General features: G+C 43.3%; 1 protein-coding gene across 1 annotated transcript in view; it reads left to right on the forward strand.

Annotated features, from left to right (window-relative positions):
* The window catches only part of LOC139390625 (AF4/FMR2 family member 2-like), a 274,611-nt gene that overhangs the window by 244,360 nt on the left and 17,295 nt on the right, over nt 1–12,956 (forward strand). The window contains exons 11-17 of the mRNA XM_071137875.1: nt 1,319–1,478; nt 2,548–3,654; nt 3,809–3,924; nt 6,437–6,695; nt 7,165–7,301; nt 7,946–8,009; nt 12,020–12,156. Coding sequence (XP_070993976.1) covers nt 1,319–1,478; nt 2,548–3,654; nt 3,809–3,924; nt 6,437–6,695; nt 7,165–7,301; nt 7,946–8,009; nt 12,020–12,156 — 1,980 coding nt within the window. The remainder of the gene's footprint in view (nt 1–1,318; nt 1,479–2,547; nt 3,655–3,808; nt 3,925–6,436; nt 6,696–7,164; nt 7,302–7,945; nt 8,010–12,019; nt 12,157–12,956) is intronic.

Below are 12,956 nucleotides of genomic sequence, written 5' to 3' on the forward strand. Positions count from 1 at the left end.
AAAATATGGTTGAGGGAGCATCATGGTTTGGGGCTGCTTTGCTGCCTCAGGGCTGGACAGCTTGCTATCATTGACGGAAAAATGAATTCCCAAGTTTATCAAGACATTTTGCAGGAGAATGTAAGGCTATCTGTTCGTCAATTGAAGCTCAACAGAAGTTGGGTGATGCAACAGGACAACGACCCAAAACACAGAAGTAAATCAACAACAGAATGGCTTCAACAGAAGAAAATACGCCTTCTGGAGTGGGCCAGTCAGAGTCCTGACCTCAACTCGATTGAGATGCTGTGGCATGACCTCAAGAGCGGTTCACACCAGACATCCCAAGAATATTGCTGAACTTGAACAGTTTTGTAAAGAGGAATGGTCCAAAATTCCTCCTGACCGTTGTGCAAGTCTGATACGCAACTACAGAAAACGTTTGGTTGAGGTTAATGCTGCCAAAGGAGGGTCAACCAATTATTAAATCCAAGAGTTAACATACTTTTTACACTCTGCACTGTTAATGTTTACATGGTGTGGTCAATAAAGACATGACAGCGTATAATTGTGTGTGTGTTATTAGTTTAGGCAGACTATGTTTGTCTATTGTTGTGACTTAGATGAAGATCAGGTCGAGTTTTATGACCAAGTTATGCATAAATCCAGGTAATTCCAAAGGGTTCACATACTTTTTCTTGTCACTGTATATGATGTATTTGATGAAATTGATAATCAGATGTCAGATGCATTATTGTCTTAATAACGGTTTGCCTTGTTGAGAGAGAGAGAGAGAGAGAGAGAGAGAGAGAGAGAGAGAGAGAGAGAGAGGAGAGAGAGAGAGAGAGATGCTGTGTGATTGATGGGGCTGTCTCCAGCTGTCTTCAGGCTGTGTGGATCTGGGAGTCATGTCAATGACAGGCGGACTCATCGCGACCAACTCTGTGTCACTGCTGAGCGAGCCAGCACCACGGCGCTGAGTGCTGGGCAGAGAGCACAAGGCCGGGCGTGTGGCTGGCGCCAAACATGAAGCAGAGCACAAGGCTGCTCTTAGCAAAATGATGACACAAAAGAAATCTGCGTCATAGCGCATCAGTGCATTAGTCACACACGCCAGTGGAATGAGATCAGTCCGGGGTCACAGAGGGCTAGGTAGTGCTGCTAAAATATGAGGCTACAGTAAAGCTTTGTCTATCACACAGTAAATGTTTATCTATACAAACATATATACTTTTTTTCTCTCTCTCTCTATGTCCTTCTCTACATGTTCTCTCTCTTTCTCTCTATCTCTCTTTCTCTTTCTTCTCTCTCGTTCTTTCTCTAAATCTCTCCTACCCAGCATCCCTGTGGCCACGTCTCGGACCAGTGACCCGGGCCACTCTAGTGGCGCCTCGGCCAGCTCCAGTGAATCAGAGAGCAGCTCCGAGTCGGATTCAGACAGTGAGAGCAGCTCCAGTGACAGCGAGTGTAACGGGGCCTCCCGGACCGCCACCCCAGAGGTATAACACAATCGCTCCTTACTGTATTGTACCAACTAACCGGGACAGTCAGATTTTGTTTACTGTGCTATCAACCAATACTCAACCTGTGTTATCCCCCAGGGAAAAACATTTATCCTATTATTTTAGGCTACCGAAACACACTATATTACACTAATACCACTAGTACAACATTTTGATCCAGGGATGAAAACCCCCCATCTACTCTAATATCACAATTATTTTGATAGGATTAAACTAGCCGACCTAGTAGCAACTTTCCCTCTTTCCCGGTTGTTGCAGTTGATGGTAGTAAAGTGACTTTGACACTTGCATGGCAGTTTAAGCAGCTCAAGTGCCAGGCAGAGTAGTATTCCACAGAGGAGCACTGAGTGTTAGACCCGGGTAAATATTTACCACAGTGCATCTGGGCGCCCTCTATATGACTTTCTGTCCACCAAGGAAGAGCCAATTGGAACAGCCAGGTGGGCCAGGAAACGGGCCTGTCCGTCTTTAAGGATGTCTCATTCCCTCTAAGTGCACTCCACTGATGTTTTACTAAAAACACAGGAGTTTTCCGGAAGCCATGTTAGATGGGATTTAAAGGCTGGGCCTTTCAGAGAGGAAGAGTGAAAGGGGAAGTATGTGTTATCTCCTGTTTTATACTCAGTGGTTTTAATTCCTTAGTCAATTCATTTCCAACACTTCCTTTCCAAATGATTTGCTATCATTTCGATCATTCAGGACAGTATTTATGATTTCATATGAAACACTTCTACTTGTCGTGGGGCATAATGGTACAAAACAAACGATGTGAGATGGCATGGTCGGAGACTAGCACAAGGACAATTTGGGAGCACTACTCAGTCATTCATGAGTTTCTGAGAGTCTATTTTAATGGTCTCTTCATCAGGACATTGGCTCGTTGGTTTGATAGCATATAGCTCTGAATAGACAATTGAATTATCACATTTTACTTTCATGAGTCAACACAGTGTTTTATGAAGCTATGTAGTCTACTATCAAACTAAACGTGGATCTATCTAACTGTATATTCTTTGTCCTTGATACTTATTTTGTTCTCACACAGCCTGAACCTCCATCAACAAACAAATGGCAGCTGGATAAGTGGCTGAACAAAGTGACCCCACACAATAAAGCACTTATCAGTACCCAGTCAGAGAGAGAGAGCCATGGGCTCTGCAGCTCCCAGCCTGACCACAGCCAGCAGGCACCTGGGAGCCAGGACCTGGCCCCAGGAAAGAGCAAGCCTGGGCCCACCGTCCTGCTGGCCCAGACCGACGCCAAGGAACGGGCCCTCCTCAGCCCCATCCGAGAGAAGGCCAAGCCCAAGACTGGACCAAAGGTCTCAGAGGGCAAGAGTTCAAAGTCCCCAGCAGCGGTGGTGGTGGAGCCGGCCCCAGCCAGACGCAGCATTGGAAAGAAGCAGCCAAAGAAAGTGGAGCACTCATCCAGCCTGGAAGAACACAGCTCCTGGTCCAAGCCCATCAACCCCTCCATCAGCACTACCCCTAAGGAGAAGGAGCCTCCGCCTCTTCTGGAGCCGCCCAAGTCCAGGACCAAGGGCACCAGTGGGAAAGCTGCCCCTAGGAAGGAACCTCGCACCACCACTACCACGACTACTACTCCAGCTCATCCTCCCCCAGCCCCAGTCCTGGACAAGAAGAAGCACAGGGGGCCCAGCAGGATCCTCCCCAAGTCCAAGGAGTTCATCGAGACGGAGTCTTCGTCGTCTGAGTGCCACTCTGAACCAGAGGATCTGATCAAGGTCCCTAACCCTCCCTGCCCAGGTCCCAGCAGCCTGCAGACTCTCAAAGCAGCCAATATCCTGAGTGTCAGTAGCCTTACCAGCACCTGCAGCACTTCCATCTCTATCCCAGACCCTGGTGTGGTTGGGGGCTTACTGGAAGACCCCCTCTTGTCCCCTGTCCCCATCGTCCAGAACGAACTTTTGTCCCCTCTCAGGGACTTTGAGGACATCAAATCACTGTGGGTGAAGATCGAGCTGAGCTTCCTGTCTAGAATCCCAGGACAGGACCCCCCTGAGCCCCCTCCTGTGAAGGTTGAGCCCCAGGAACACTGGGAACCCAGCACCAAGCACAGACGCCAGTCCCCCGCCAGTCAACAGTCTACCCCTGTTGAGAAACCCCCTAGCAAGGCCAAGAGGAAACACAAGGCAAGTGCAGAACCTTTCTCACGTTTTTTCTCTCTAGGTACTAACTTGCATTGGTTTGTGGGATAGTGGTTGGAGTGTGTCCATGGAGGAGCAGTGAGAAAGTGCTGACAGTATGTTCAATGCTGACTGTGCTGTTTGTGTGTGTGTTCTTTAGTCGGACCATTGTAACGCTGTCGGCGGGAGCAAGAAGTTACGGTTGGAGAAAGACTCCATGCTTCTTCCCCCGTGCATCTCACCCATTCACAACCACAAGAACATTAGCACAAAAGAGTAAGTGTCGCCAAACCGCTCACTGTGCAGTACTTACTTAACTCATCACTATGGTTACTGGATGAGAAAAGGAATGTGTAGAGCATCCTGTTTTGTACAGTAAATGGTTACAGGGATGTACACACTCATTATGGATGTCCACAGTGTACTTATAAGCTGTTGTTTTTCTCTTATGGGTGGTAGTACTGTATGTGTTGTGAATGGCTACGTCCAACCAGTGTAGATCCTCCTCAGAGAGGATGCTCGGAGGTACAGGAGCAGTGATGTTTCTAGTATGGTATACCCTTAGCTGCTGCTAGCTCTTTGCTGTGTCCTGTGTCCTACAGCATTAAGGTAACATGACACCGACAAGGGCGCTAAAGCTAATTTTAGATATTTAATTAGCGCTGCGGAGACCTACTGCTCATCAAAGGGACGCTGGTGACAAGGGTCGGGGGTCGAGTGTAGTGAGTCCGGAGGATGGAGTGTCCGCTAGCTGAGCTTTACCACTAATCACTACATCTATTTAATATGATTACCCAGCGCTGTGATATATGAGCTGCCACGGGTATCTAGTGCAGAAATATTGAACCCTTTGGTCTGGGCTGAAGCCTTTAAATCAGTTGAATTTAGACAACCTCAAAGCCTTTTAATCAGATTGGAGTGTAAAGATGCTTTTTATTAATTCCGTTAAACCGACCAGGGTTCTGCTCATTTTCCGGCCTGTGAAACAAGACAAAATATGCTGCTGTTGACAAATAACCTGAGCAACATAATCCTAATGAGGTTTTCTGACTGCGTTTCCCCCGTTACTGCTTCAGGCGCTCTTGCGCCAGCTAAGCATTTTTTTCTCATATATAAAATCCCCATGAGTTTAGGGAAAGGGGGCGAAAATAATCTGTTGTTGCAAACAATGTGAAAAATATAGTAGCTGCAGGAGGGAGGTGAGGTTTCTCGCTGCTACTTTACATTCTTGCTGGTTTTTAAACTCAATAATGACTTTGAGGAAACTATATAACGGCAACTTCCTTACCTGTCTCTTATCTGTTAACATGGATAAATTGAGGAAATGTTATTGTTAATAGAATCCCCATGTAGATACACACACACACACACACACACACACACACACACACACACACACACACACACACACACACACACAGCTATACCGAGAACACACTCACATGGATCCAGACTGCAGTCTGCTGGGTTCCCCTCTGAGGGGCCAGGTTTCTGGAGCAGGAGTGGATATTAGAAGGACTGTGAATCTAAGTGCTTTCTGTCTCAACAAACTGCCGTTCCACTGCCTGATCAATCAATATTCTGACCCCTCAGTGCACTACAGGGCTATTTCTAGTCCTATTTCTAGGCTGCCTCCTTAGAGGGTCAGGCACTGAAAAATAATGTGTCAAAATGTAAATGGTTTCATGGTTTTAAACAAAGCCAAAAGGATATGTTTAAATGATATTAAATATCATTGATATACTCCTTTTTGTTCTTTTTTTACATTCCAAAGAACAAAACCAACATATACATACGTACCGACAACTTACAGACACATACAAACAACGACCATGTCTCATCTGTCCAGACCCGCCTGTCACAATCCCATCCCTAGTGCCTGCATTAATGTTTGCCACATGGCCTTAAATTGAACCAGTTAGTTGGTCTCAGTCGCCCATGCAATTTCAATAACAAATCATTTGATTTTCTTTCATTGTATTAAGGATGGCGGATTGATTGACTTCCTCATTCTTAGTATACGTTTTTGATGAGTGATGAGAAAATAATTTTACAGCCCATTGGTGTCTCACTACACCCCCATATGTCATTGCTTGAAATATGCACACAGGCAGATTAAAAGTATGTTTATATTGTAACTTTCTAGCTCCGCCCACAACTTCTGAACTTTATAGCATTCCTAGAAAGCATGGATTATTGAATCATTATTAGTTGTACACTTGACACATGACTCTGCCATTGTACTGTTAAATTGGTGCATTTTGTGTAATACATTCTATATATATTAGTTTATACTGGATTAAGCATACAATTTTGTTAGTTATGCTCAAACTTTCACTCCATCTTATGCCAACGTCAGTTCTTTTTAAATCTTGGATCCATTGGTTGATCTTTTTTTCTACGAGATTTTCAGTTGGATATGCTCTTTTATGAAACCCAACAGATACTGAGAAGTATCTGTACTTTATGCCTTACCTGTATAGTGCTGCATTGAATGAGTCTTATAATAAAAGCAGAAATAATCATTCATTCTGACAAACAGAATGTTCTATGGCCAGCTGCTTTCTTTCAGGCCTGCACATAATGCCTGTACTTCTCAATTTTACAAATACCTCAGACAGTCAAGTCATTTCTCATTTTTTTAATCCATCCACCACTTTGATGACATAGCAGTTGAGATTGGTTTGCATTTCAGAGGCTGTGAACTCACATTATTGGGGGGGGGTCATAACACTTCATAAGCAATACATAAGCGTTCATAAATGTTTCTGTGTTTGTCTAATCCCAGCTCTCTGAGGAAACAGCCCAGGAAGAGAGAGCTGCTGCCTCCCCTGCTGTCGCCGCTCTCTGACGAGCCTCCCACCCGCCAGCGCAGGACCAGCGAGTGTTCCTCCTTCAGCCAGGAGGGCGGCGCTAGCGGCGCCTTATTACTACCCACCCTCAGCTGCTCTCTGCCCCCCTTCTCCTCCTCCTCATCCTCCTCTTCCTCACACAAGCACCACAGCAAAGGAGAGAGCAAATTCTTCTCACATTCCAAGACAAGCAGTGTAAGTAGGGGCAAGCTGTTGTTCTTCGGCGTTATTATACAGTAAAATGGTATTTATTACTTTTGTACTGCTATCATAATCAATTACCGAGCAACATTTTTTAAATTTAAATATTTTTAAAGTGTGATACTTTTGCGTCCACTCCGTTTGCTAAGAGAACGTGTCTTCTATAATTCATTGTGCAGAGAAGTTGGAAGACGGTGCTGTTGCTGCAGATTATTTCTCTGCTCCAGGCTTCTACCACTACTTCCTGTGTTTTTGCAAATCTAATCTAATTACCCTTTGAAAGGAGTTATAAACAGTCTTGAAGAGAGGGAAATGGCTGAATATGTTTAAAGCCAGGACAGAAAAAAATACACCATGGCCACAACGTAACGGCAGTCCAAATCACCAAGATGAATCCTTACAGTATTATTAGACTTACTGCTGGATGCTAATTAGCATTTTAATTGACCCCTCCATCTCACAGGAGGAAGATACCCACAGCAAACCATCTGGCAGTTTCCATGGTAACGGTCAGTCTGATTCCGACCTTTGGTCCAACCCCTCATCTCTGTCCATGGACCACATGGAGCCAAGAAGACCGAAGCTAACGTTCAATAACAAGTACGTATGACTAACTAACTTCTCCAAACACTCCAAAAACACATATTGTGTTTTTTGTCTCTGATGTACTGACAGATTGACATGATGTAGTGACAGATTGACATGCTGTACTGACAGATTGAATGACATGATGTACTGACAGATTGAATGACATGATGTACTGACAGATTGAATGACATGATGTACTGACAGATTGAATGACATGATGTACTGACAGATTGACATGATGTACTGACAGATTGAATGACATGATGTACTGACAGATTGACATGACATGATGTACTGACAGATTGACATGATGTACTGACAGATTGACATGATGTACTGACAGATTGACATGTTGTACTGACAGATTTACATGACATGATGTACTGACATATTGAATGACGTAATGTATGTACTAATTTAAGTTTCAAACATGATTCAAATGGAACAGAACAGAACCCAGGGAAGTTGACGTATGTGTGAGATGTGATTACAAAGTCGAGTTCCTCTATATTGATAATTCAAAATGAAACATATTCAGCATTTGGAGGACAACATTATCCTTAAGCAATCCAGGCAGTCACACAACTGCAAACAGATTTATATTTCCAACATAACTGACATGACTGACATATTCTCAATGCATGTGTTCTCCACAGAGTTCACACTGCAGACTACTACATGCAGGAAGCCAAGAAACTGAAGCACAAAGCAGATGCACTGGTAAGCTGTTGTTTTATTAGCCACCGCAAAATGTATTAAAACCATTTAATACAGCATTTACTTTGGTAGAGAATATTTTTTTTGACATTGTCTCAGCCAGACACTGGTCTTAATAATAGACATAATACACTGGTATTAATATACAGACAGACTGACACTGGTCTTAACCTGTAGTGACGCCCAGCCCGTGAACGGGACCGTTATCATCATCTGACACTAATTAGCATAACGCAACGGACATAAATCTTCCTAGAAAATCTTCCTATTCATGAAAATCACAAGTGAAATATATTGAGACACAGCTTAGCCTTTTGTTAATCACCGTGTCATCTCAGATTTTCAAAATATGCTTTACAGCCAACGCTAGACAAGCATTTGTGTAAGTTTATCCTAGCCTAGCATAGCATTATGCCTTGCTAGCAGCAGGCAAACTTGTCACGGAAATCAGAAAAGCAATTAAATTAAATCGGTTACCTTTGATGAACTTCGGATGTTTTCACTCACGAGACTCCCAGGTAGACAGCCAAAGTTCATTTTTCCCAAAATATTATTTTTGTAGGCGAAATAGCTCTGTTTGTTCTTCACGTTTGGCTGAGAAATCGCCCGGAAATTGCGGTCACCACAACGCCGAAAAATATTCCAAATTAGCTCCATAATATCGACAGAAACATGGCAAACGTTGTTTAGAATCCATCCTCAAAGTGTTTTTCTAATATCTATTCGATAATATATCCGTCGGGACAATTCCTTTTTCTCTAGGACCGATTGGAGTAATGGCTACCTCTGCACTTTACACAAGAATCTCTCTCGGAGCCACCATGTGACCACTTACGCAATGTGTCCCCATACGGCTATTCTTCAACAGAAATGCGTAAAACTACGTCACAATGCTGTAGATACCTTGGGGAATATGTAGAAAGCGTAAGCTCGTTGATGGTACATTCACAGCCATATAGGGAGTCATTGGAACTCAGCGCTTTCAAAACTTGGGACATCAGTTCTGTTGTACTCACAGACAATATCTTTACAGTTTTGGAAACGTTAGAGTGTTTTCTATCCAAAGCTGTCAATTATATGCATATTCTAGCATCTTTTCCTGACAAAATATCCTGTTTAAAACGGGAACGTTTTTTTTCCAAAAATGAAAATACTGCCCCCTAACACCAAGAGGTTTTAACAACAGACAGACAGACACTGGTCTTAATAACAAACAGACACTGGTCTTAATAACAAACAGACACTGGTCTTAATAACAAACAGACACTGGTCTTAATAACAAACAGACACTGGTCTTAATAACAGACAGCCACGGGTCTTATTTACAGACAGCCACGGGTCTTATTTACAGACAGCCACGGGTCTTATTTACAGACAGCCACAGGGATTATTTACAGACAGCCACGGGTCTTATTTACAGACAGACACTGGTCTTAATAACAGACAGGCACTGGTCTTAATAACAGACAGACACTGGCCTTAATAACAAACAGACACTGGTCTTAATAACAAACAGACACTGGTCTTAATAACAAACAGACACTGGTCTTAATAACAAACAGACACTGGTCTTAATAACAAACAGACACTGTTCTTAATAACTGACAGACACTGTTCTTAATAACAAACAGACCGACAGTGATCTTAATAACAAACAGACACTGTTTTTAATAACAGACAGGCACTGGTCTTAATAACAGACAGGCACTGGTCTTAATAACAGACAGACATCGGTCTTAATAACAGACAGACAGACAGTGGTCTTAATAACAGACAGACAGACAGTGGTCTTAATAACAGACAGACAGACAGTGGTCTTAATAACAGACAGACACTGGTCTTAATAAGAGACAGACACTGGTCTTAATAACAGACAGGCACTGGTCTTAATAACAGACAGACACTGGCCTTAATAACAAACAGACACTGGTCTTAATAACAAACAGACACTGGTCTTAATAACAGACAGTCACTGGTCTTAGTAAGAGACAGACACTGGTCTTAATAACAGACAGACTCTGGTCTTAATAACAGACAGACACTGGTCTTAATAACAGACAGACACTGGTCTTAATAACAGACAGACTCTGGTCTTAATAACAGACAGACACTGGTCTTAATAACAGACAGACACTGGTCTTAATAACAGACAAACACTGGTCTTAATAACAGACAGACACTGGTCTTAATAACAGACAAACACTGGTCTTAATAACAGGCAGACTCTGGTCTTAATAACAGACAAACACTGGTCTTAATAACAGACAGACACTGGTCTTAATAACAGACAGACACTAGTCTTAATAACAGACAAACACTGGTCTTAATAACAGGCAGACTCTGGTCTTAATAACAGACAGACAGACACTGGTCTTAATAACAAACAGACACTGGTCTTAATAACAGACAAACACTGGTCTTAATAACAGGCAGACTCTGGTCTTAATAACAAACAGACAGACTCTGGTCTTAATAAGAGACAGACACTGGTCTTAATAACAGACAGACAGACACTGGTCTTAATAACAAACAGACAGACACTGGTCTTAATAAGAGACAGACACTGGTCTTAATAACAGACAAACACTGGTCTTAATAAGAGACAGACACTGGTCTTAATAACAGACAGTCACTGGTCTTAATAAGAGACATACACTGGTCTTAATAACAGACAGACAGACACCGGTCTTAATAACAGACAGACAGACAGACACTGGTCTTAATAACAGACCTACACTGTTCGTAATAACAGGCAGACTCTGGTCTTATTAAGAGACAGACAGACACTGGTCTTAATAACAAACAGACAGACTCTGGTCTTAATAACAGACAAACACTGGTCTTAATAACAGACAGGCAGACAGACACTGGTTTTAATAACAAACAGACAGACACTGGTCTTAATAACAGACAGACACTGGTCTTAATAACAGACAGTGTTGTGACTCTTATTTACAGGGTCTTATTTACAGACAGACAAACACTGGTCTTAATAACAGACAGACAGACACTGGTCTTAACAACAGACAGACAGACACTGGTCTTAATAACAGACACACAGACACTGGTCTTAATAACAGACACACAGACACTGGTCTTAATAACAGACAGACAGACACTGGTCTTATTAAGAGACAGACAGACAAACACTGGTCTTAACAACAGACAGCCACGGGTCTTATTTACAGACATACAGACACTGGTCTTAATAAGAGACAGACACTGGTCTTAATAACTGACAGACAACCACTGGTCTTAATAACTGACAGACAGACATACAGATACGGGGCCTATCTGAAGAATGTTGCTAGATGTACAGAGGAGAGCCCTTGTGGAGATCTGTAGTCTTTTTGAAGTGAGGCTGTGGGATCTGTCTCTTTCACACCTCTTCAATGTCCTCAGAGAGGGCCTTGAGCCCAGGCGGCGGACGTGATTTACCAACACACTCATAGTGCCCTAATAATTGGATTCTAGCAATTATCTCCCCAGACATTGTCCTTTATCGGAAGTTACATCCACTTGGCCATAAATCTGATCTGCGAGGTAAAGTCATCCATGAATACAAAATGAAGGGAATTGATTGCCCTTGTTACATGACAGTAATCGTTGAGCTGTAATGAATCTTTCACCAGCCCGGTCGGTATGTAGTAAAAGTGGCTTACTTGAAATGGATAGAACCTGCTTGAGAGGTGCTTTCAGTGGAGAGTGGTGTGTAAATATATTTTATTTTACACTTGTGTGCTCATGAGCTTCTTATTTGTCATAGGCTCTTTGGTTTTGTGTTTTGGGTCTTTGTGAGTTTGTATTTTTAGTAATGTAATCGAGAACATTGAAGAAGACCAAAAGAATGTTCTGTTTCCCAAACATTAATGTAGCATAGTTATTTTTCCTTCTGATTAAATCAGCTTAATATCTGTTTTCACAAGAACTCATGTGTGGAGAATATTTTGTGGCCTTGTAGTGTTGTGACTCTAATGCGGATCAGATTCGATGTCTCCGTCGTTTCTTCACAGATGGAGAAGTATGGCAAAGCTGTTAACTACGCTGATGGGGCGCTGTCGTTCATAGAATGTGGCAACGCCATGGAACGGGACCCACTGGAGGCCAAGTCTCCATACACTATGTACTCTGAGACAGTTGAACTCATCAGGTTTGTGTCTCCACCAATGTGTCCCTCCCTCCCACTCCCACCCCTACTCAGGCCAGCAATCCCCAACTGCCCTCAGTGAAAATGAGCATCATTATATCCAGCCCTGCTCCAGTCTACCCCACAAGTCAAGGCAATTAGCGGACCTCATTTTATTAATGGCAGTGAAAATGAAAATAGATGGACCTTGTAACACCTCATATGACCCAGGGATTCATGCACCGGTGATTGAAATATTTTCTTCAAAAACGATTAGACACAGAAAATGACACAAGGCCGGCAGTTTTATGTATGCTCCCCTGGCTTTATGGATGCTCCCCTGGCTTTATGGATGCTCCCCTGGCTTTATGGATTCTCCCCTGGCTTTATGGATTCTCCCCTGGCTTTATGGATGCTCCCCTGGCTTTATGGATTCTCCCCTGGCTTTATGGATTCTCCCCTGGCTTTATGGATGCTCCCCTGGCTTTATGGATTCTCCCCTGGCTTTATGGATGCTCCCCTGGCTTTATGGATGCTCCCCTGGCTTTATGGATGCTCCCCTGGCTTTATGGATTCTCCCCTGGCTTTATGGATTCTCCCCTGGCTTTATGGATGCTCCCCTGGCTTTATGAATGCTCCCCTGGCTTTATGGATGCTCCCCTGGCGTTATGGATGCTCCCCTGGCTTTATGGATGCTCCCCTGGCTTTATGGATTCTCCCCTGGCTTTATGGATGCTCCCCTGGCTTTATGGATGCTCCCCTGGCTTTATGAATGCTCCCCTGGCTTTATGGATGCTCCCCTGGCATTATGGATGCTCCCCTGG

The sequence above is a fragment of the Oncorhynchus clarkii genome, chromosome 31, assembly GCF_045791955.1.
Source record: "Oncorhynchus clarkii lewisi isolate Uvic-CL-2024 chromosome 31, UVic_Ocla_1.0, whole genome shotgun sequence".
NCBI lineage: Eukaryota > Metazoa > Chordata > Actinopteri > Salmoniformes > Salmonidae > Oncorhynchus > Oncorhynchus clarkii.